Below are 24915 nucleotides of genomic sequence, written 5' to 3' on the forward strand. Positions count from 1 at the left end.
ATTACATCCAAACCTTGTAACCGATTTGCAGGGTAGCTTTAATTAAGCCCATTTTGTGATTGGGGAAAACTAACATCAAAGAGATGACATGAAGTTATGCAAACAGCGATGGCTTGAGTCGAAGTCGATATGCTTTCCATTACACATCACAGCAAAAACAGTTGTGTGGTTGTTTCCTCCTCAACAATAAGGAGCTCCCTCACAGAGCAAGGATCTTAATAACTCCTTAAGTCTCCTCCCTTTTCCTATAATCTCGCCCTTTCTTGCCCCATGTTCAGGGCACCCTGAAGAGCACACCCAACAGAGCTCATAGGCTTTCCCTTTTGCGCACCTCATCTTTAGCAGAGTCTTACTATGTGGTACCTGGGGGCATGGGACCTGCAGTCAGCTGAATGGGCGAGAATCCTACATAAGTTATTTGGTGTCTCCAACTCTTGCTTATCTCATCTTTAAAATGGGAATCATAATAGTATTTACCTCTCAGAGCTGTGGCAAGGTTTAAATGGGATCACATACATAAAGTGTTTGGATAGTGCCTGGTCCTAAGCATATCCATAAATTTTAGCTGTTAATGCTGCTGCTACTTCCTCTATCACATTACCATCCTGTCTCTAGCCTTTTTTAAATCAAGTGGAAAATTTTGCCCTTTGAAAACCCCCATCAGGTGCCAATCTATTGCTCTTCCCACCTCCAAGGGGACCCAGAGAGATATCAGATAGAGAAGTCCACATACTGCTGTGAGCCTCTGGGGTAAGCTACCCAAGTGATAAGTGAACCTAGCCTCACCTAGAAAGAAGCCGTCTCCTCGCCTGGAATGATTCCATCATGCCTTGGCTTCCAGCTCATTTGTGCCTTTGAGTTTGCAATAGTGGGAGCCCAGCTGGAGACCTCAGACACTGATGCGGATGCTTCTCATTGCCTATTTTGAGCCTCCACAAGAGCCATATGTAGAAGGACAGAGCAGTGGGCTTCAGGAGGCAGATATCTGATCCCCAGACTTAGCTGAGGAAGAGTGCGTGCCTCCCTCTTCTCCCTCCCCTTTATCCCCCCACTGTGATGGGGCCAGGGTACCTGACATGCTGGCTGCAGTGGGAGCTATTCATACTCAGAGGAGCTGGTGAGTCCTAGAGAAGGGATTTTGACTTGTGTCTGTATTGGTATGGAGCTTTCCATGTCTCTGACCATCTTTTTAAAAAATTACTTATTAAAGTTTGGAAGGTTATTAACAATAACATATTCAAGACATTGATTCATAATAACACCACTTAAAGATAAGCTGCTGACATTCTGGAGCCTATTTGAGTCTTTTTTCAGTTATGTGTGTGTGTGTGTGTGTGTGTGTGTGTGTGTGTGTGCGCGCGCGCACATGTACCCACATATATATGAAGTATGAAACATATTTATCTACCTTATTGTACTTCCTACTTATGAAACTATGTTTTTACTTTTTGTTAAAGAGTAAAAGGCACATATAAAGGTGCAGCCCAATGAATTTTCACATACTCAACACACCCATGTAATTAACACTGAAATAAAGAAACAGAACGTTATAGGGGCACCTGGGTGGCTCAGTCGGGTAAGAGTCCAACTTCAGCTCAGGTCATGATCTCGCAGTTCATAAGTTCAAGCCCCGCATCAGGCTGTGTGCTCATAGCTCAGAGCCTGGAGCCTGCTTCAGATTCTGTGTCTCCCTCTCTCTCTGCCCCTCCCCTGCTCGCACTCTGTGTCTCTCTCAAAAATAAATAAACATTAAAAAAAAGAAAAAAAAAAGAAAGAAAGAAATGTTGCCATCACCCTGTTAAACCAAACGTTTTACCTTCAGCCACAGAACACATCATTTAAATGTTTTTTCACAGACGAAGTTTTAATGACCACAAACTAAAGAAGAGATCTACAGAATTTAGGTCACCTGTTTTGACTGATCTTCAGCTCATTTCCCATTCTTCACTGATATAAACATTCTACAATAAGCATCCTGGTGCCAATGCCCCGCTCACTGCGCTGTTTCCTAAGGGCAAATCTTAGAAGTAGAGTCTAAGGAGTAGGGTATATACACCTCTCAAGGCTTGTGATATGTGTTGCCAAATTGCTCTCAAGAAGGGTGTAGAGCTGTTCCAAGGCTGCTGGTTTCCTCTGACTCTGCGCGTCATCTTTCTTTTTGGTTCATAGGGTTGAGTTCGTTTTCCTTTCTTGGTCCTCTCTCTCTCTCTGGGCTGTGTCCTTTGTCCCCCATCCTTGGTGTGTGAAGACAAACCCTACTGAGTACACTACCCCTACAACTCGAACTAGCTTGTTAGTCACATGTTCCCTTTTGAATACCCACCAAAAATGTTTCTTAGAAAAATGTAAAAAGGACGTACACCAACCATGGAGAGATATTTCAGTGAAAGAAGAAGGGGAAGAAGCCATCTCCACCGCTAGTAACAAACACTTGTGTCCATGGCAAGAGTGAGGGGTCCACATGGAACTTTTCAAGCACAGCTGTGGCAAGCTTCTCCAAGTTCTCTCAGAAGCTTAATCCTGCCTCAAAGTCATGATTCCATCTCTCCTCCAACCCTGATTCTTGTAGTCTCCAAATTGCAAAAAAAAAAAAAAAAAAAAAAAGGTGGGGAGGGGCTACTTTAACAGCCGACACACATCTGTTTCTGGTGTTGGTGGCCTCCTGAGGACTTTTAGCCCTTTCTCATTCTCTTTAGAACCCCAAAGAAGGAAATGAACTGTGTGGGCCCGTTAGCTTCCTGTGGAGTGGGCTGGAGATCCCAGGTGGTCTGGAGAGCCAGAGCTTTCCTGCCAGAGGCATTTTGGTGCATGTGCTGTTCAAATTCTGCGCACAGTAATTCTGTGCTAAGATCCGTGCCAATCCACCAGCAAGGTTGGTGGACACCCAGGGCTTCAAAAGATCTAAAATCATTGCTGACAAAGCTGCCAAAACACACATTAAGAATCACTTCTGAGGGTCCTGCGTGGCTAAGTCTGTTAAACATCCGACTCTTGATTTTGGCCCAGGTCATGATCTCAGCGTTCGTGGAATCAAGCCCGGCACTGGGCTCTGAGTTGACAATATGGAGCCTGCTTGGGATTTTCTCTCCTCTCTCTCTGCCCCTCCCCTACTCACAATCTTTCTCTCTCTCTAAATAAATAAATAAATAAACATAAAAAAGAAAAGAATTACTTCTGGGATGCAGGGCACGGACATCTTTGCAATCAGCCCGAGTGCTGCTTTCCTAAGGTGACAGAGAGTCTTTGGGAATGCCCCTGCAACTCTGCCTGCCATGCCCTCTTGCAGCTGCCTCTCAATGAAAGTATTGGGGCAGGTGACTGAGGTTATTTGCCCACATGTTGAAACAAATCTTACCATCATCCTACAAACCCTTCTTTTTTTTGAGAGAGAGAGAGAGCACACAAGAGCACAAGCGGGGAAGGGACAGAGGCAGACAGACAGACAGAATCTTAAGCAGACTCCACGCCCAGCATAGAGCCCAACACAGGGCTCTCGATCTCACGACCCTGAGATCATGACCTAAGCCAAATTCAAGAGTCGGACACTTAACAGACTCAGCCACCCAGGCGCCCAACCTACAGATGTTTCTAAAAGGAAAAGGCATCTGGCCTAGTTTCTAAACCGTTGGTTGATTCTTAACAAATACTTATTCAACTTTTATTTAAATCTGAACCAATTAACAGGAAGTTATAAAAAGAAACCTACTTCATCTAGATTCAGACTTGGCTACAAAGACGCGGCCTGCCCAAGTTTGCATTCTTTATGACAGATTAAAAAAATAAGTGGTTTGATCTGATCAGCAATTTCTCTTTGCCATCCTATGCCAGTGGTTCTCAAGAGCGGGGTCCCTGAACCAGCAGCATGAGCATCCTCTGGGAGCTTGGAGAATGCAGAAACTCGGAGGGTGGAACCAGCAATGTATTTAACAAGCCCTCAGGTGACCCTGATGAAGCTGACATTTCCCGTGGGCATTAAAGCCAGCCTGTGCCCACTTGGACCAATTCTCCATCTTACTGGTGGAGGATCTATCCAAGCTCAGGGTTTCCCATTGCCTACCATGATCTTGGGCCAGGAATACAAATTAGAACCTAAATAAAAGTAAATCACAGTCATTTTTTTTTAATGAGTGGAAGGAGAGAATTCCCATGTATATATATTCCAGAACCAAATATGAAATGACTTTTATTCTGTAGAAAAAGCTAAGTAATTTGAAGTTAAATGGTAAGGTGGCTAGGCTGACTTAACAAAAAATATGAAATGCCCAACATTTTAAATATAATTCAGTAGTATTACCTTCAGTTTTATGTAACAACCTAAATTGAACTAGTCAAGTGTTGCCAAGAGTATTGCCCCAAAAGAGTTCGTACCTGATTTAATGAAAAGATAAAAATTATGTGTGATTTACACATTCATTGCTTATGGTAGCTTAGTCATATCCCAAGTATTTCGAAAGAGTGTGTTCTCTTCTTTCTTTGCACTGGATTCTGAAAGATCTAGCTTCAAGTCCTAGCCTCACCCACAAAATACTCATGTGACCCCTTAGCATGTTACTCAACCTCTCGGTGCCTGGATTTCCACTTTTATGAATGAAATTGAAATTAGAATATTCACTTCGCGGTATTGCTGTGACAATTAAATAAGATGACACCTGTCAATCTTAGCATGATGCCCAGTGCATCAAAAATATCCATTAACTAATAGCCTTTCAAGCTACTTTGATGGTGGCTTTTAATTCAACATTCTCTCCTGCCAGAAAGTAAAATTCTGATTTTTTGTTATTTTGCTAACAAAGTTCTTTTTCTTTTTAAGTTTGTTATAAATGCTATCACATCATCACAAATCCTAATTAACAAGACAACCAAATATGCTTAAAATGAGATTACAGAACGGGCAGGGAACTCCAGTGTGTGGAGTAACTCCAGTGCCTGAGGTACTGAGAATACACCCCTGGGAGCCATGAGGTCTGAATTCTAGTTCCACCTCTACCCCTAATTCACTGGGTGACTTTGGGCAAAACTTTTTTTTTTTCAATATATGAAGTTTATTGTCAAGTTGGTTTCCATACAACACCCAGTGCTCATCCCAAAAGGTGCCCTCCTCAATACCCGTCACCCGCCCTCCCCTCCCTCCCACCCCCCATCAACCCTCAGTTTGTTCTCAGTTTTTAAGAGTCTCTTATGCTTTGGCTCTCTCCCACTCTAACCTCTTTTTTTTTTTCCTTCCCCTCCCCCATGGGTTTCTGTTACGTTTCTCAGGATCCACATAAGAGTGAAACCATATGGTATCTGTCTTTCTCTGTATGGCTTATTTCACTTAGCATCACACTCGCCAGTTCCATCCACGTTGCTACAAAGGGCCATATTTCATGTTTTCTCATTGCCACGTAGTACTCCATTGTGTATGTAAACCACAATTTCTTTACCCATTCATCAGTTGATGGACATTTAGGCTCTTTCCACAATTTGGCTATTGTTGAGAGTGCTGCTATAAACATTGGGGTACAAGTGCCCCTATGCATCAATACTCCTGTATCCCTTGGGTCAATTCCTAGCAGTGCTATTGCTGGGTCATAGGGTAGGTCTATTTTTAATTTTTTGAGGAACCTCCACACTGTTTTCCAGAGTGGCTGCACCAGTTTGCATTCCCATCAACAGTGCAAGAGGGTTCCCGTTTCTCCACATCCTCTCCAGCATCTATAGTCTCCTGATTTGTTCATTTTGGCCACTCTGACTGGCGTGAGGTGATATCTGAGTGTGGTTTCGATTTGTATTTCCCTGATGAGGAGCGACGTTGAGCATCTTTTCATGTGCCTGTTGGCCATCCGGATGTCTTCTTTAGAGAAGTGTCTATTCATGTCTTCTGCCCATTTCTTCACTGGGTTACTTGTTTTTCGGGTGTGGAGTTTGGTGAGATCTTTATAGATTTTGGATACTAGCCCTTTGTCCGATATGTCATTTGCAAATATCTTTTCCCATTCCGTTGGTTGCCTTTTAGTTTTGTTGGTTGCTTCCTTTGCTGTGCAGAAGCTTTTTATCTTCATGAGGTCCCATTAGTTCATTTTTGCTTTTAATTCCCTTGCCTTTGGGGATGTGTCAAATAAGAAATTGGGCAAAGCTTTTACATCTCTGGGCCTCAGGGGTAACATGCATCTATAAGCAACCTTTTCCTTTTGTGCCTTTTGAGAGACCTACAAGGAGCAAACTTGCTTCAAAAATCAAATCCAGCTAAAGAGTAGAGTCTGCTGTTGGCTTGTTAGAACTATGAGAAAATTAGGTAAGTTTAACATAAACCGTGTTCTCAAGCAGTTATCAGTTGGTGTTACGATACAAACCTCCAGAGTAAGGGATTATGAGCACAATCTCACACATGACCGTAATCCCAGTTAGAGATCTATATCCATCACAAAAGAAACGCAAACTACTGAGGTTAAAGTTGGTGACCAATTTGGAGTGTGAAGAATGGTTGTTGAAAGTCTGCAGCCAAGTAGGAAGGGAAAAGCCATAGCCTCAAAGAGTGCAGGAGCGACATTGATCGCAGGATGTTGTCCCTGTTGCTATTAAAATACTGCATGTTATTCCTTACTGACATTTGTGCACTTGTTCTTGCTGACGTGGGCTGGTTTTTTTCAGCTGCCATGTGAAGACCAGATAATCCTCCTCAAAGGCTGCTGCATGGAGATCATGTCCCTTCGCGCTGCTGTGCGCTATGACCCAGAAAGTGAGACTTTAACCTTGAATGGGGAAATGGCAGTGACGCGGGGCCAGCTGAAGAATGGGGGTCTTGGGGTGGTGTCGGACGCCATCTTTGACCTGGGCATGTCACTGTCTTCTTTCAACCTGGATGACACAGAAGTAGCTCTCCTTCAGGCTGTCCTCCTAATGTCTTCAGGTGAGTACTCCCAGACTCATTATTGAGCAACAAAAGAGCTTTTGCTTATCTGGTGCTAATTCAAATCACTTGATGAGTTTCCAGTCCTTCCCCCTCCCGCCCCCCGCCCCGTCCCCACCGCTGCTTTAGCTGCAAAATCATAGCTTTTTCTCTTTCAGCAATTAGGGATTTGCCAATGAACTGGAAACTGAAGGAGGGTGTCAGGTATCTGATGCTTCCTGCAATCTCCCAGCGTAGTAGAAGGACCCAAATGAGTCCTTTTAAAGACTCTATGAGATGATCCACCTTCAACAGACGCTACCCAGCCTGACCTATGGTAGTTGGCCAACTCTGCCTCCTTCTGGTTTATTACACAGGGTATGGGTATGAGTGACTACACCATTCTGTATTAAGTTCTGGTTGAGGAAAATTTGTTTATGGCTTAGCTACAGCTTAAGTTTATTGCTATATAGCATATTACCCGAAAATTTAGTGGCTTCAAGCATCCAAGATGGCTGAGGTTGGGGCTGAGACATCAAACACAGCTGTAGGCCTCCATGTATCCTCTCCACTGGCAAGCTAGCTGAACTCCTACATGGCTAGAGGATTCCAAGGAGAGCTCCAAGCACACGAAAGCAGAAACTGCAGACGTCTTAAGTCCCAGGTTTAAGTCATATAGCATCACTTCTGCCGCATTCTGTTGGTCCAAACAAGGCCCAGCACCAGTCCAGAGTCAAGAGCCCACCTCTAGATGGGAGGAACGGCAAAGAATCTACAACCAGCTCTAACCTGCCTAGAGCTCATGATCAAGGCCTCAGACTCCTTCCACAAAGAGTAGATGATAATGCTGAGACTTTTTTTTTTCTTCAGAGATCATGCCATAATAAATAAGAAATGCAAAATACAGCAAACTCTTCAAAGGAAGCTAGTCTTTAAATAGAAGGTAGTTTCAGAGGCACCCTGTGCATTTTCAGAGCATCCTCAGTTAAGCTGAGGGTCACTCTGCACGACAGCTGTCAGCTTAACTTATCCATATCTCCCTCTGGACTGTTTATTTCTTGAAGACAGAAATATGTCTAATTACAATTAGGCCAGTGTTCAGTAGAATTTGAAAAATGTTTATGGGATAAATGACTAAATAGATGGGTAAATTATCAGTCACAAGTACCATGAGAACCCTTTATAGAGTCCATGCTTCCTAGTTAACTCAGTAGAATTCCTTTTTTCTTTTTTGAAGCTCATCTTGAAATTTATTTGCTACAAAAAATTTAGGTATGGCAGACTTTTTTTTTTAAATTCTTTTTATTATGGAAAATCTCAAACATAAACATAAGTATAGAATAGCATAATGGGGGCACCTGGGTGGCTCAGTAGGTTAAGCATCCAACTCTTGACTTTGGCTCCAGTCATGATCTCACAGTTCATTGGATCGAGCCCCGCATCAGGATTCCCAAGCCCCGCTTGGGACTCTCTGTCTCCTTCTCTCTCTGCCTCTCTCTCTCTCAAATAAATAAATAAACATTTAAAAAAAAAAAAAAAAGAAAAGAAAAGAATAGCATAACGAACCCTGCTGTATGCTGTGGTGGACAAGCTCTAGGGTGCCCCCCATGACCCCCACCTTCTGATGTTTACACCCTTGTACAATCCCCTCCCACTGAGTGTGCACAGAACCTGTGACTTGCTTCAACAGAATACAATGAATTCACTGTCACCCCCATGTAATTCGGTTACATTATGTTATAAAAGATTCCCTCTGGCTAACAGGCTTGCCCTAGAGACTCTCCTTGCTGCCTAGATGAAGTAAGCTGCCATGCTGGGAAAGCTCACATGACAGGGACCTGCTTGTGGCCTCTCGGAGCTGAGGGAAGTCTCTAGTCAACAGCCAGTGAGAAGCCCAGGCCCTTTGTCCTAAAGAAATAAAATGGATGGGGCACCTGGGTGTCTCAGTCAGTTAAGCATCCGACTCTTGATTTTGACTCATGATCTCGAGGTTTGTGAGTCGAGCCCCACACTGAGCTCCATACTGACAGTTCAGAGCCTGCTTGGGATTCTTTCTCTCTTTCTCTCTCCCTCTCTCTCTTTCCCTCCCCCACTTGCTCGCAGATGCTCCCTCTCTCTCTCTCTCTCTCCCTCTCTCTCTCAAAATAAATCAACAAAAAAAATTTTTTTAAAGAAAGAAAATGGGTAACCCCTTTCCTTTGGGTTTCAGTGTCCCTTAAAATAAGGAAATTGAACTAAATAAGTGGGAATTATATTCTGGAGAGGGATTCAAGGTAATTGTTAGTGAAATTGTAGTGGTACAAAGAATTTTAAATAACATTGAGCCACATAGTGAGAAAGCTATTTCTTTTACAGTTTTCTTTCTAGTTATATCTCCTTCTAAATAAAGCAAGGAGAGAGATTCATTTTGGTGCCAGTCTATCCCGAATGCCTAACACTTACTGACCTCCCTGTATAACAGAGCGGATCTCAGTCTTCGGCAAGAATCTTTAGCTAAAGTTTAATAAAGGTGGGGCACCTCCACTGACAGCTCAAAACCTAGAGCCTGCTTCGGATTCTGTGTCTCCCTCTCTCTCTGCCCCTCCCCTGCTCATGCTCTGTCTCTCTCAAAAATAAATAAACATTACAAAAATAATTAATAAATAAGTTTAATAAAGGTTTCTGTCACACACTCTGTTTTTACGGCTATCTTCTAAGTACGGCAAATGGATTTTTATTTACTGAATAATATGTTTCCCCTGTAATGAGTTAATTTTAACAGATTGTTAAACAAATAATCTCAGTAAAGTAAATAAAGGGAGTATTTGAGAAGGCAAAAATTGTGATACCAAACCCTGTCAAACACTTAACTGGGCGATTCTTCCCCATCCTCTGATTCTGATGATGCTGTCACTGCTGGAGAGCCACGTGACATACTTAAAAACCTTTTAAAAATCTTCTCCACCCTAATGGCCTGGGAACTTTTCATTAATACTGCCAACACCAGAAAAATATTACAAGACACTTTCCAGTTGGCAAATGATAGCTACATATCTGTGCTCCACGGCTCCAGCCGTCCTCAGTATTGTCTTCTAAGCCCCATTGTTTTGTCTGGCATTACAATGACACAGTATCTTAGGGCTTTTCCACAAAGCCTTCTCCAGGAGCTGCTACCACTAAGTTCTTTGGTCCTCCAGTGATGAGCGGAGAGCTAAAATGGACATGATCCCAAGGACACAGCTTTGAGAAATTCTGTCTTAAAGAGTTAAAGACACTCTTTGACCTTTAAAATATTCCTTCAAAAACATGCTTAATACCACTTGAACATGATCAAAATGTCCATTCATTTTCTCTGTGTCAATTACATGACCACCTTATCTTTATCTCTTATCAAAGGACAGAATTTTAAGGCCACAAAACCCGGGTTATTTTTTTCCCTTTGAAGGAGTACATCCAGAGCAGTATTATGTTGCTTTTCTACTTGGATCAAAAGGTAAAGGATCCTGTGGAGAATTCTTCTGGCATACTCAAAGAAAGAGAGAAGACAGGGGTGAGAGAGAGAGAGAGAGAGAGATTGAGGAGATCCACAAAGCAGCATCGTCAAATACAAAAGATACAAAATAAAAATGCACAGATTGCATTTCAAGCCAAATAGGGGATTCCAAAAGCCCATGTATTTTGTTTAAACACAGAAGTGGATTGAGACACTAGTGCTGAGCCTTCCTTTCAGATTAAGCAGAATCCTGTTTTGATTTTTACTAATACAAATACTTCAATAACTGGACACTTAAACTGTGAACTTACTCGATCAGAGCCACAAAGAGAAAACTGGAAAGAACTGGGCAGCAGGGCGGTAGGGCTCCCTGGAGCTATATGAGGAATCCATCCTGGTTTATAAATTATTTTTTAACATTTTTTATTGAGTTATAATTGACATACAACATTGTACTAGTTTCAGATGTACAACAGAATGATTTGATCTTTGTATACATTGCCAAATGATCACAGTAAGTCTGGATAACATCTGTCCCCATGTATGGTTACAAAATTTTTTCTACTGTGGAAGGCTTTTTTTTAATAGTTTTTTTAAGATTATTTATTTATTTTGAGAGAGAGGGAGTGTGTGTGAGCAGGAAAGGGGCAGAGATAGAGGAAGAGAAAGAATAGCAAGTAGGCTCCATACCAACAGCACAGGGCCCAACATGGGGCTCGATCCCATGAACTGTGAGATCATGACCTGAGCCAAAGTTAATAGTTGGACACTCAACTGACTGAACTATTCAGGCACCCCTCTCCTGTGATTAGGACTTTTAAGATCTACTCTCTAAGCAACTTTTAAGTATGCAATAGAGTATCATTAACTATAGTCATCATACTGTACATTACACTTCCATGACTTATAACTAGAAGTTTGTACGTTTAGACTCCCTTCACCCATTAAGCCCAGCCCAGCCCACACCCTCTGGCAACCTCCAATCTGTGCTGTTTCTACGAGCTTGGTTTTGTTTGTTTGTTTGTTTGTTTTTAGACTTCACATATAAGATGATACAGTATTTGTCTTTCTCTAACTTACTTCCCTTAGCATAATGTCCTCAGGGTCCATCAATGTTGTTGCAAATGGCAAGATTTCATTCATTTTTTATGGCTGAATAGTATTCCATTAGATGTGAGATATAGATAGATAGATAGATAGATAGATAGATATAGATATAGCTATATCTATATCTATGTCTATACCTATATCTATATATCTATATCTATATCTATATCACATCTTTTATATCCATTTTTCCACCAATGGACACTTAGGTTCTTTCCATATCTTGGCTATTGTAAATAATGCTACAATGAACATGAGGTACATATATCTTTCCAAGTTCGTGCTTTGTTTTCTTTGGATAAATACCCAGTAGTGGAATTACTGGATCATATGGTAATTCTATTTTTAATTTTTTTTTTTTTTGAGGAAACTCCATACTGTTGTCCAGACTGGCTGCACCAATTTGCTTTCCTAGCAATAGTGCACATTTGTTATCTCTCATCTTTTTGATAAATGGCTATTCTAACAGGTGTGAAGTGATATCTCATTGCAATTTTGATTTGCATTTCCCTGATGATTAGTGATCTTGAACAACTTTAGATTTGCCTGTTGGCCATCTGTATGTCTTCTTCAGAAAAATGTCTCTTCAGATCCTCTGCCCAGTTTTTAATCAATTGTGGGGGTTTTTTGCTATTGAGTTGTAGGGGTTCTTTTTATATTTTGGATATTAACCCCTTATCATATATATGGTTTGAAAATACTTTCTCCCATTCCATAGGTTCCTTTTCATTTTGTTGATGGTTTCCTTTGCTCTGCAGGTTTTTCATTTGATGTAGTCCCACTTTATTTTTGCTTTTGTTGCCTTTACTGTTGGAGTCAGATCCAAAAAAATCATCACCAAGACTAATGTAAAGCAGCTTACCATCTATGTTTTCCTCCAGGAATTTTATCATTTTAGGTCTTACATTCAAGTCTTTATTCTGTTTTGAGTTAATTTTTGTATACGGTGTAAGATAGGAGTCTAGTTTCATTCTTTTGCTTATGGCTATCTACTCTTCTTACTTACTTCTTACTCATTTACTAAAGAGACTATGCTTTCTTCATTGTGTATTCTTGGTTCCTTTGTCATAAATTAATTGGCCATATATTAAGGAGTGTATTTCTGGGCTATCTATTCCATTCCATTGAACTTTGTGTCTGTTTTTATACCAGTACCATACTGGTTTGATTACTATAGCTTTGTAATATAGTTTGAAATCAGACAGCATGATGCCTCCAGCTTTGTTCTTTTTTCTCAACAATGCTTTGGTTTTTCTGGGTCTTTTGTGTCTCCATACAAATTTTAGGATTGTTTGTCCTATTTCTGTGAAATAGGAATTGAAAAATGTCATTGAAATTTTGATAGGGATTGCACTGAATCTATAGACAGCTTTGGGTAGTATGGACATTTTAACAATATTAATTATTCCAATCCATGCATACAGAATATCTTTCCATTTATTTGTGTCTCCTTCCATTTCTTTTATCAATGTCTTACAGTATTCACAGTATAGGTATTTTACTTCCCTGGTTAATTTTATTGCTATGTATTTCATTCTTTTTGACGCTATTGTAAATGGGATTGTGTTCCTTCATTTCTCTTCCTGATAATTCATTATTAGCTTATAGAAAGAAAACAGATTTTTGTATATTGATCTTGTATCCTGCAACTCTACTGAATTTATTTATAATTCTAACAGTTTTTTGGTGAAGTCTTGGTTTTCTCTATATAATATCATGTCATCTGCAAATAGCGACAGTTTTACTTTTTCCTTTCCAGTTTGGATGCCTTTTATCTCTTTTTCTTGCTTACTTGTTCTGACTAGAACTTCCAATACCATGTGGAATATAGAGGTGAGGGTGGGAATCCTTGCTTGTTCCTGATCTTAGAGGAAAAGCTTTAAGGCTTTCACTGTTGAATATGATGTTAGCTGTGGGCTTGTCATACATGGCCTTTAGTATGTTAAGGTACATTCCCTCTGTACCCACTTTTGTAACCTAGGTGTTTGTAGCCTGGATGTTCCCCAGTCATCTAGCCTTCTCATGACATCCCTTTATCTTTTGTGTGAAATTGCCTTGAGTCCCTTCCCCACATATTATGGAAGGCCAGCAGTCCTCCCAAGACTTGGGAAGATTTCTTGGTCATTACATGGTCATGGTCTCCTCTAGCTCCAACTTCCCAATGTAATTCTTCCTTACTCCGCACGGGGCAATGCTAGCTTCTTTTCTTTTCATTTAATTCCCCAAAACACCCCAACACAAGGCTGCTACAGGTAGCAGTTTTATTAACTGTATTAGAGAAGGGAAGGAGTGTTTCATTACAGGAGGTAAACAACTAAAATTGGAGATTGTACTTCTTTGTCTTCATGAGAATTTATTATCTGACACTCTTCCTTTGGCATTCAGGCCTCCTGCAATGTTTCCAATCTCTTCTCACATCTCCCCTTCTCTGCATGTCCATGCTTGTCTTCCCCTCTCTGCCAGGAAGTCAGTGGAAACTCAAAATTTTTCCCTTATTATGCACAATATTTCAACTCTGTAGGTGAGGCTTCTCCTATGAGGGAGGCATAGCCATTTCCAACCAAGGAGGTGATGTGGCTAACCCAGAGATATTTATCTGAACAAAGCATCGACTCCTTTTATGTAAATTGTGACACTTCCCTGGTACCATTGGTTCTTAATGCCCCAGAGTTCATGTTATATCCATGCTCATTCCTAGGAGTTGATAGGTCCCCAGATCTGTCCACTTCACACTAAAGGGCTTGAAATGGACAAAGCAAACCTTCTCCTTTCCATTTCTGAATTAACATCCATCTTCTTGCTTCCCCTCAGACCGCCCAGGGCTCGCCTGTGTTGAAAGAATAGAAAAATACCAAGATAGTTTCCTGCTGGCCTTTGAACACTATATCAATTACCGAAAACATCATGTGACACACTTTTGGCCAAAGCTCCTGATGAAGGTGACAGACCTGAGGATGATTGGAGCCTGCCATGCCAGCCGCTTCCTGCACATGAAGGTGGAATGCCCCACGGAACTCTTTCCCCCATTGTTCTTGGAAGTGTTCGAGGATTAGACTGACTGACTTCATTCTCATAATTCCTACAGCACTACTGGGTGTCATTTCATTCCATTGCCTAGCTCTTTTTTGTTTGTTCCTTTGTTTCTTTGTGTTGGGAGAGACTGGGGGTAAAGGGAGGTAGTCCTTAGCATAGACATGGATGAAATTGCCCCTTGAATGCGGGTACTTGTAACTATTGCATTTTGTTCTCCAGTCCTTTGATGTGAATGCTTTGAAGGTTTTACAGTTGTGGAGGTGGGGTGGGGACAATCATTAATTCACCAGCACCAAGCCATCACCAGCTCCCATCTGTCCCTGGTCAGAGACTCAAGCAAGCAAAATGGCGTGGCAGAAGACTAATGAAGCCTTAAAACCAAGATAATATGGTCATCTTGATCCAGCCCTGAGTTTTGCAGGGCTCAAATTAGCACGGCACAGACCAACTTTGGTTAGATGTGGCTTTCAGCTTTCTAGGGAAAGATCTGAACTTATTTTTATCTATTCAAGAGCACGCTGTTTTCCTCACCCTTCATTCTCTCCTGGCAGCATAACCTGGAATGTATAGGAATATTTGTTCCTGAAAAATCAGCTGTCCTTTCACTATAATTTTTATAATCCTATGATTTAATTCAAGTTATACAAGGGTGTGACTCAAAGATATGCAGGTATTTGACTGACTGAGGCCAACAAGGGAAACAATTTTCCTCAGTGAGCCCAAAGAAATTAGAAAACTTTACTTAACTAATGTCAGTGACTCAACAGTTTCCAAAAATTCACATAGTCTTACCTCATAGTAAGGAAGGCTTCTTTACAGTTAAGGCTCAGAGAAAATTTCCACAGAAATCAAACCTATTTACAGAGTGTTGTCACTTTTCAATGACATCTGATCTGTCATCTCCCAAACTCCTGAAGTTATTTAATCCTGATTGCATCTTTGCTGAGCTGACAACAGATTTCCCTACGGATTAAATCTTCTAATCAAGGAGAGATAACAAGCTGAATTTTGAGCCTTGTTCTGGAGGAATTCTGAGGCAAGATTAGTGTCGTACATTCTGAGTTGAAGGAAGTGCAGTGTTCTGAGAGTCTCTTCATGTACTGATGGTTCCTTTTGGTCTTAGATCCTCAAGCTCTTTGCTCTACACACAAATGTTTCCAAGGCCCTTTTCCCTCTCTCAGGCTTGACTATCACTGATCAAAGCCTGGTCTGGAGACCGACCCACTCTGCCTCTCTTACAGCATTGCCCTGACAGATATCTCACAGAAAATACCTGCAGCCCACATACACGAACCTCACTCACCTTCCCTACCTAGCCCTCCTCCCTGATGACAAATGCTGGAGTAGGTTGTGCCCAGAAAACCCATGGTGATCCCTGATCATTTCAACTTCAAAAAATGGGCAAAGAATGTACCCAGGCAACTGAATGTATCTTGTTCTTCACTGGCATAGTAGACACAAACTATTCCTTCACCTGCCTTGAACTGCCTTATCCTGGAAATATTGGGGAAAATAAGCCATATCAGTGAGATTTACCTAAAAAAACAAAGGAATGCAAGTCACTGTGAAAACCAAGTGGACTAATTCTTTTTTAACTTGCCCAGAAGTCAGGACACCTGAGTTCTAGTTTGTGCTCTGTCAAACTGGTGGTTTTGTAACCTTGGGTCTTGGTTTTCTCAGCTGAGAGAAAGTCATGAACTTTAAAATCCTTCCCATCCTTACTAGTGTACTGATTTCTGGGGGGGAAAATCTATTCCTTTTTGATGGTTTCTTTCATAATTCAAATTTTTAGCTTTATTAGAAATTACGGCCCTTTAACAGTTAGGGAATGCATATTTGGTATTGAGTCAAAATACAAATTTGACATACTACTCATCAAGTATGTAGAGAAAAGCCGGATGGCCTTGGAAAAAGGAGAGGAGCAGCACTGAAAAACCTTAGTGTGACTGGGAATAATCTGGAAGGAAAAATATATGTTTAACGTGTGAAAGCTACTGGCATCCCAGGAAGAGGAAACAAGACTATCACTATGGAACTAGCTAAGCAAAGAAAGGAAGTAGGGGAGGATAAAGTTTGTCTTTATCTACAGACTGTTTTGTTTTGTTTTGTTTTGTTTTGTTTTTTCTCTAAGCCAGTCGCTAGCCAGTCTCCCGAAGCCCTTGCTTTGTTAGCAATTCAGCTCCCTCTGTTGACTCTCCTTGGAGAAGTACTCTTTGAAACACTGCTGAATCACCTTCTATGCTCCAGGGTAACTCTGAGAAGCTCTGTGGTGAGGGGCAAGTTTTCTCTCAGAAGGGAATGGGAGGAAGGCAAATAGGAAGGGTACTGGAGGGTTCACAGACCCCTTGGGCATCAAGCCCTCTGGGGACAGCTTCCTCAATTTGTTTGACAGAGATTCTGAAGTATATGAGATACACCCAGACTCAAATACAAGTACAGAGCCAGATCTAAGGCTAAATCTGAATGCTTTGGGGATTAACCATGGCTGGGCATTGGCCAAATGGGACAGTGTATCTACAGTAATCCAGCTAGCTCCAAGTAAATTTATGTTTGATCCTCAGTTCCTAAAATGATTGCCTTAAAAAGGCAAACTACTGATCTGAAACTCTTGTTGAAGACTGAATACTTTGTGTTGAGCAGGACGCTCCTTAAAGTACTTCAGTTTGAAGGGAAAGGCTGTAAGGACTCTAAGGATCATGACCCTGGGGTCAAAATGATTCATTTCTTCTGTAACTGGTTGAGGTACTTAGTGCATCTCAAGACTCCATCTCATAAAACTCAATCAGGAGGGATTTACTCTGGATTTTTTTTTAAACATTTTTCTTATATTGTCCGGGCTTTCAAATCAAGTGTGAACCTGATTGAAACCCCTCACGGAGGGGAGACATCCCAGTGAAGGAGAACACATCTGTATAACTGGGATTCTTATTTATGAATCATTTAATTTCGGGGGGATGAGTGGTGTGGGGTGTGTGTGTGGGTGGGTGGTCGTGTGTGTGTGTTTGTAATCCTCAAGTGTACTTTACTCTTCAATTTAGATGTGCAGTATTTCCAGAAATAGTGAAAAAAAAAATAAGATCTTTTCTTCTTTATGATTCTGCTGAACACACTACGTGCTGCCTCAGAGCTTTTTCTAGTCAAATGAGCCTCGGTCCTCAATGACGTGCTTGCCGTGTTGATGCCTCAGCCCAGTGATACCCCCCTTCACCCCTGCCCTACACGACACCTCTTCCGTTGGCAGTGCAGTCGTCAGTCATCGGAGTGGACCGCCAGGCTCGGCTCTGCTCCAGCAACGCCATTCTCAATTGCTCTTCTGTGGACAGGTGCCTAAGTCTTGGCCCCTCCACCACACTAAGCCCCCAACAGACTCAGCCTCCATGGAACTGCTGAGCACCCTCAAAGCATGTCATTGTCAGTGATACACTTTTCTTCTATGGAACTCTAACCTATTCGTGTCATATTGACCTTCTGATGCATGAGTCATAAATTATGAAATCGGTCTTATGGTTTTTGAAATGTAGCCAGCGTTTGTAAGGCTAAACCTTTTTCACAAACGGAATTTAAGTGAATAACCAAGCCGCAGTTATTCTCCAGAAGGAGAGTGCTTACAGACATTTGAATCTCTTTGCCCTTTCCAACAGCTACGGCATCAGGTTCTAAAATAAGCTTGTAATTTTTCCTGTTATTTTAATAATATGGAAATATTAGCATAGTGTTTCTTTTGATAGTGATAGACTATAATCCATATTTAAATTTTATAGAGAAGAAATTTTATTGTACTGTGATGTAGATATTTATTATCCAGGTAAGGATTTGCCCGGTGTGTATTTTTTACAATTGAAACATTTTACTTTAATCTTTAAAAAAAAAAAAAAAAAAAAAAAAAAAAACATTAAAAACACACACACACAAAAAAAAAACCAGACTAGGGGGAAAAAAGGTTTGGCCTTATCACGGAATTTTTACTGTGCTGTATAAATGTTTGCAAACGCAAAAAGTGTGCATTTCTAGTGTGTTTCCACATTAATTAATGCCGCCTTCAAGAGCAATATCGTGCAGGTAAAACGCTGTTTGTGGCTTTCTGTTGCACAGTTAAAGCTGACCCACCTTATGCACAAGACAATCAAATATAAATCTGTCCTCCTCAGGATGCAGACAATACTCATGTAAATTACGGAGCACAACGTAAGACAAAAGACACTTTATTTAATTACACAGGTATTATTGATATAAAAGATGTAAGGGCATAAATGAACTGACATTACTCCTTTATTTTGGTTCTTCCTAATTAACTTGGCATTTTTCATTTGGTTACACGGCCAAGTTATTCCTCTATGCTTTCTCCAGAGAAAACACGTTTCCTGCCCCCCCCATAATGTTTTCATGCCCTGAGAATCAGAAAAATGCTACAGAATAGGAAAAGATTTACAGTCATTGGAAGATAATGTGTTTTGCAAACAGTGTTAAGTGATATTGCTAGGTTGGTAATATTTTTTTCAGCCTAAAACTCTGTTAAAATCTGTGATCAAAATGTTTTAAACTATCCAAAAAGAAAATTTGTATATTTGGGAAAAATGAATTTTTACATAGCTTTTGTATGCAGATATTAAATTGTAATTATGAATATAGTGGGCATAGATAAACTCATAAGCTTCAATTCTAAAAAAGAAAAAAAGAAAAAGCTTACAACGATATACGTGCCTGTCTCTTTCTTTAAATATTATTTTCTAAATAGACACAGGGTTGCCAGCTCTTCTCACCTCAGCTGCTTCCAAAGGGAAGAAAACAGGGATATGAGGGCATTTATTTCATAAACACCTACTAGAAAAAAACAGATTTCCTTGGGAGGAGGGCATGGAGGTAGGAGGGAGAAGATGGGGGAGTGCCTTTTCTGAAGGGGCCACAAAGATGCTGTAAGGAGGGAAGAAATAAATTTTTGCAGCTCAAGGACTATATTCATCTTACCTCAAAATGTTCCAAAATATTATTAATGGAATTATACTAATCTCAGCTATCAACATAGGTCTCTATCCCCATTACTCTGAACACATGTTAATTAGGACTATTTCTATGATGCGTAACAAAAAGCTAAATCAAACTGGCTGAAGCATAAATGGAATTTATTTACTGTATCTGAAAACTTCAGGCTTCAGGCATGGCTGGATCTGAGTGCTCAATCAGTATTGTCAGGAGATACCCCTTTTCATATCTCTGTGTAGATTTTCCTCTATAGAAATATCGTCCATGTAGATTTCCTGCTCACACAGCCTTTTATCTTATGGTGGCCTGCATTACCTCCAAGATTAGCCATAAATCTTCAAACCAACAGAAATAGTGTTTCTTTTCCCTAGCAGTTCCAGTAAAAATCCTGAGCCTGACCCTCATTGTCCCAAATCCAATCAAATGCCATTCCTGAGCCAATCACTGTGCTGAGGAGGACATACATGCTAATTAGCTTTGTCCTCTAAAATCCTGGAAGTGGGTGGGGGAAAAGATAATCAGTCCTGTCTACACTATGGACTGACAGCTGGGTCAAGGATGATGCCTCAAAGAAAATTCTGTCTTGCTACTATAAAAAGTGGGAAGGAACAGCAAGGAAGCAAAAGCAGCAAAATGTTCACAGCAATAGTTAAGACTTAAAGTACATCCATTTTCAGTAGGACAATGGAGTCTCCTTAACACAGAGGAAGCTCAGCACAATTTGGCCAGGACATAAACCAAATAAATAGTTTCCAAACAAAGTGTCTGATTATATCCTAGCTGGCTCATGAAGGAGGCCAGTCCAGGTAAGATGGAGCAAGCATTTATTATTTCCCTGGGCTAGATCAGTTCAGAGTACCATTTCCTGAGTCCCACCAGCTCTATTCAAATGACTGTATACCTCTTATATTTCTCTCTTTTCTACATTATGTACCTTTCAACTCCACCCTAGTGAACACATTTCCCTCCCCCCAAAAATTACTTTATTCCTTTTCTTTTGGGGAGTTCTTTACATATATATTCCAGCTAGGTTCAGCTCTTAACCCCTTTACACAGGCAAAGCTAATGTGATATCTAATAGTGATATTAATGTGATATCTAATAGTTTGATTTGGGCTATGGAGCTGGTGTCATGTCAAAAACCTGGAGCATTCTAATAATCCAGAAAGAAGAGAAGACAGAGTACGACGTTAGTTTGCTTCCCTACCTCAAGATGACAGATCATTCTGGTTTCATATTTAGCTTCTTGGGGCATGATAGCTTTGTAAATAAGTGGAATTGTCATTGGGTTCATGTACACAAGATCTGACTCATTAAATGTTATTCGAACCAAAGCAAAAGTCAGTAAAACTACTGAAATGTCAAGTGTTACAGATATCCTTTGAGTGTGTATCTCTGAAAATACATGGGCTACCTAACAAAAAATGTTCTTAGTCTTGAAGGGCAGAATCCATTTACACCATATACAGATGAGTAAGTGAAGTCTGTTGGTAAAATGGCATTGCCTGTATTTTATATTAAGAAAGCTGTGTTAGCTAGTTCCCCAGAAAGCAGAGTTTATGTGCTACAGTTCTATTAGAGATCGTAGCCCCCCAGGAAACAAGAGTGGAGAAGAAAAAGCATGAGGCAGGGTAGGGAAGAGAGTAAATACACGGGCACATTGCTGCGCTGGCCACACCAAGCACAACAGAATACTCAGTCACGCAAGACTAGTTTCTAAGGGGGCAGATGAACTACGGGATCTCAGGACAGTTCATCTGAGAGTGGGGAAATAAGAAATGATCTACTGGTACTCATCTCCCATTATCAAAATTGGCACTGACACCCCTCTCCTTCTGCACTGTATATGCCTGGCCACAGAGCAGGTCCTGTGGTCTCTCATGCTGGAGGAGCAAAAGCAATCCCCCAAGTGGGGAAAAGTAGTGTCCGCTCCAACAGCTGGGCAGAGCCCAGGGTGGTAGACCAGGTGGTGAATGGGGTAGAAGAAGTCATCCTGGCCCTGGAAAGATAAATGGAGCTTAGAGGATCGTCAGTGATCTGACACGGGTGCCTCCAGCCAATGAGTTCTGATTATCTGGAGAAACAGCATAGCCTTTCAAGTTCCAAAGAAAATCATGAAGCTCAACCAACAAATTGAAGCTGTATTTCACTATATCATGAACTTGTGTGTATAGAGGCTTTTAATTTAATACAAACTGGCACATAAATTGTCTACTTGGCTCTATTTTCTTACAGAGGTTGAAAAACGTGTAGAGACTGCTCTTCTCATTACACTCTATCAGTTGTTGTTGGTTTTTTTGTTTTTTGTTTGTTTTACAGGTGGCTCATTTCAAGGGCAAATTTTCTTCTGTATAAATATCTAGCTGAGGGACACCCGGAGAGCTCAGTCAGTTCAGCAACCAACTCTTGATTTCAGCTCAGATCATGATCTCACGGTTGTGCAATTGAGCCCCACATCAGACTCTGTGCTGAGCATGGAGCCTGCTTGGAATTCTCTCTCTCCCTCTCCTTCTGTCCCTCCCCTGCTCGCAGATGCGCACAAGTACACACACTTTCTATCAAAATAAATAAACTTTTAAAATAAATATCTAGCTGAAAATTTTATAGAAGCCAATGGAATTTTTAATTTTTTTCATATAGAACGTCACTCAGATGAAGTTGCAATGAATACTCTTCTTCAGTTTCAAGACAGACTGATAATATCCTCTATTTTCTTTTAACTTTCTTGCATATAACACTAATAGCAATGAGGGAGGCAAATGCATATAGAATAAACCTTCAAGTTTAGCAAATTTGAATATTCTTATGCCCACAAATCCCAAAGGACATGGAGATTTGAAAAACACTCCTCAGGGCACCTGGGTGGCTCAGTTGGTTAAGCATCCAACTCTTGATATCAGCTCAAGTCATGATCTCTCAGGTGTGAAACTGAGCCCCACAGCAGGTTAAGCACTGAGCGTGGAGCCTGCTTGGGATTCTCCCTCCCGCTCTCTCTCTCTCTCTCTCTCTCTCTCTCTCTCTCTGCCCTTCCCCCACTTGAGTGCTCTCTCTCTCTCTCTCTCTCTCTCTCTCAAAATAAATATTTAAAAAAGGAAGGAAGGAAGAAAGAAAAGAAGGAGGGAAGAAAGAAAGCAAGAAAGCAAGAAAGCAAGAAAGCAAGAAAGAAAGAAAGAAAGAAAGAAGAAAGTTTACTCATCAGTTTTACCCTGAGTCCTAGAAGGATACTGCAATCTTATTTGTTACAGATATTCAGATATCTCTGAATTCTAAGGATTTTATGATTTTTCCTGTAGGCATGTTTAACCTGTAACAGAGCTTTTAATTTTTTTTTAACGTTTATTTATTTTTGAGACAGAGAGAGAGACAGAGCATGAACGGGGGAGGGTCAGAGAGAGAGGGAGACACAGAATCCGACACAGGCTCCAGGCTCTGAGCGGTCAGCACAGAGCCTGACGCGGGGCTCGAACTCACGGACCGTGAGATCATGACCTGAGCAGAAGTCAGAGACTCAACCGACTGAGCCACCCACGTGCCCCTAACAGAGCTTTTAGAATGTCTTGAGCACTACCTAAAGTGAAAGCCAAATAGAATCTTTGTAACAATAAATTATATGATAAGATAAAGAACCCAAGACCACAAAGGATCATTCATTGGTAAGTAAGCTTGTGAGAATCCAATTGAACATTTTAGAAAATTCACTTTCATTTTCCCCAGCACTCTGACAAAAGCACCACTCCTCAGTTACCTGGCACTCAAGAGTCCCAGCAGCCATCCCAAAGGACGTACCAGTTTGTGCTGTTGTCCAGACTCCTTCACTGTCACACTGGAGCGCGCAGTTATGGCCCACTTTGTAATGAACACCTACTCTGTGCCAGGAATCATATTAGTCCCTCTACATTACCTCTAACCCTCCAAACAAACCTGTAAAGTAGGTATTAGTTTCGTCTGACAATGGGAGAAAGGATGCTCAGTGTGAATAAGCAACTTCTCCAACATTTAACAGTTGGCAAATGTCAGAGCACATAGGGTCCCAAGATCCATGTTCTTTTTACAAGCTGCACTACTAAGACAAACTTTTAGGCCCTGAAGAAAAAGAAATGGCAACTCCACTCTGGAAATGTTTACCATTCCCCTCCCCAAAAGGCTCACCTGCCCTAATGCCAAAAAATTGTGCCTGTTGAAGAAAGGCTACCTCACCTATCATTAGGTTTATCTGTTGCAAAACCACTTGTTGGTGTTACAGTATTGAAGAGTAATTTCTCTTTACAGGACCTATTTATAACCTAACTGGCAGGTGGAAATTTTTGTTTTGCTAACATTTCAGGGTGTAAGCAGGTAGGTTTGGGGAGAGCCAAACTGCTCTGCACAACAGAAGGAAAAGAATTTACAGCAACAGAGGTTGGGAGAGGAAGTGTGGGGAAAGGACAAGGAAACAAAGTAACAGAGGCACTTAACTTTCAAGATGTGACACCGCCACTATCACTCCCTCAATGCCGGATAATCGACTTGAAGTTGACAAATGTACAGTAAGACAAATTTCTTGTGGAAACAAATAAAAAGGGACATTCAACATACCGTGTTGCCATGAAGCAGGAGAGCCCCAAAGCAAAGAGGATCTTGATAATATAATTATTCAACAATTCATAGAATTCTGAGTCTTACTTTATCTGGTTTCAAAAAATTGAGAGAGGAGTTTTTTTAAAGCAATTTCACCTAGCTCTGAGGAGGGGGCTTTAGCTGACATCTGGTAGACACATTTACTTAAGACTGCACATAGGCATGGGGATAAATTAGTAAACTGAAGGTCCCTGTGGAACTTTCCACAGGAAGGCAATAAGAGCCTCTCTTACCCAACTTTTTTTTTTTTTTTTTTTTTAGTTTTTGGTTGTTTTTTTTTTTTTTTAGTAATCTCTACATCCAATGTGGGGCTTGAACCCACAACCCAAGATCAACAGCTGCACGTTCTTCCAAGTAAGCCAGCCAGGCTCCCCTCTCTTACCCAAACTTCACTCTCACTTGTAGTTAAAGGAAGACAGCAAACATCTTAAAACATTAGCAACCAAACCCAGATATATTAGATGGAAATTTTTTACCATATTTGCAATGTCTGAAATGTCACAGGATTCATATGAGGACTATACAGCCAGGCTTTCCAAACCAACAAGGAAAGGACAAGAAATCCAATTAAAAAGCAGACTATTCACAGGAGAAGCCCAAATGGCTGACAGGTACGTAAAGAGATGCCCCACCTCGCTTATAATCAGAAATGGGAAAAGTGATACCACTTCATACTCAAAAATTAGGCAGCCAGAAAAGAACAAGTGTTAGCAAAAATGTAAGGAGACAAGTACCTCATCTCCTGCTAATTAGGGTGCAAACTGGTTCACAGCATCTTGCCTATACCTGATGACTCTACACAACCAGGATTCCATTCCCAGGAACACCCCCAAACTCA

At 41.0% G+C, this 24915-nt stretch overlaps 1 protein-coding gene and 1 long non-coding RNA gene across 15 annotated transcripts in view; one reads left to right on the forward strand and one right to left on the reverse strand.

Annotated features, from left to right (window-relative positions):
* The window catches only part of THRB (thyroid hormone receptor beta), a 390903-nt gene extending 371731 nt beyond the window's left edge, over window positions 1–19172 (forward strand). For all 14 annotated transcript variants that reach the window (XM_058729739.1, XM_058729736.1, XM_058729734.1 and 11 more), the window contains 2 exons: window positions 6631–6889; window positions 14259–19172. In XM_058729739.1, the coding sequence (XP_058585722.1) occupies window positions 6631–6889; window positions 14259–14500 (501 nt within the window). In that variant the 3' untranslated portion in view covers window positions 14501–19172. The remainder of the gene's footprint in view (window positions 1–6630; window positions 6890–14258) is intronic.
* The window catches only part of LOC131511745 (uncharacterized), a 129322-nt gene continuing 120758 nt past the window's right edge, over window positions 16352–24915 (reverse strand). The window contains exon 4 of the long non-coding RNA XR_009261707.1: window positions 16352–16437. This is a non-coding gene — a long non-coding RNA (uncharacterized LOC131511745). The remainder of the gene's footprint in view (window positions 16438–24915) is intronic.

The sequence above is a fragment of the Neofelis nebulosa genome, chromosome 5 (genome assembly GCF_028018385.1).
Source record: "Neofelis nebulosa isolate mNeoNeb1 chromosome 5, mNeoNeb1.pri, whole genome shotgun sequence".
NCBI classification, from domain to species: domain Eukaryota; kingdom Metazoa; phylum Chordata; class Mammalia; order Carnivora; family Felidae; genus Neofelis; species Neofelis nebulosa.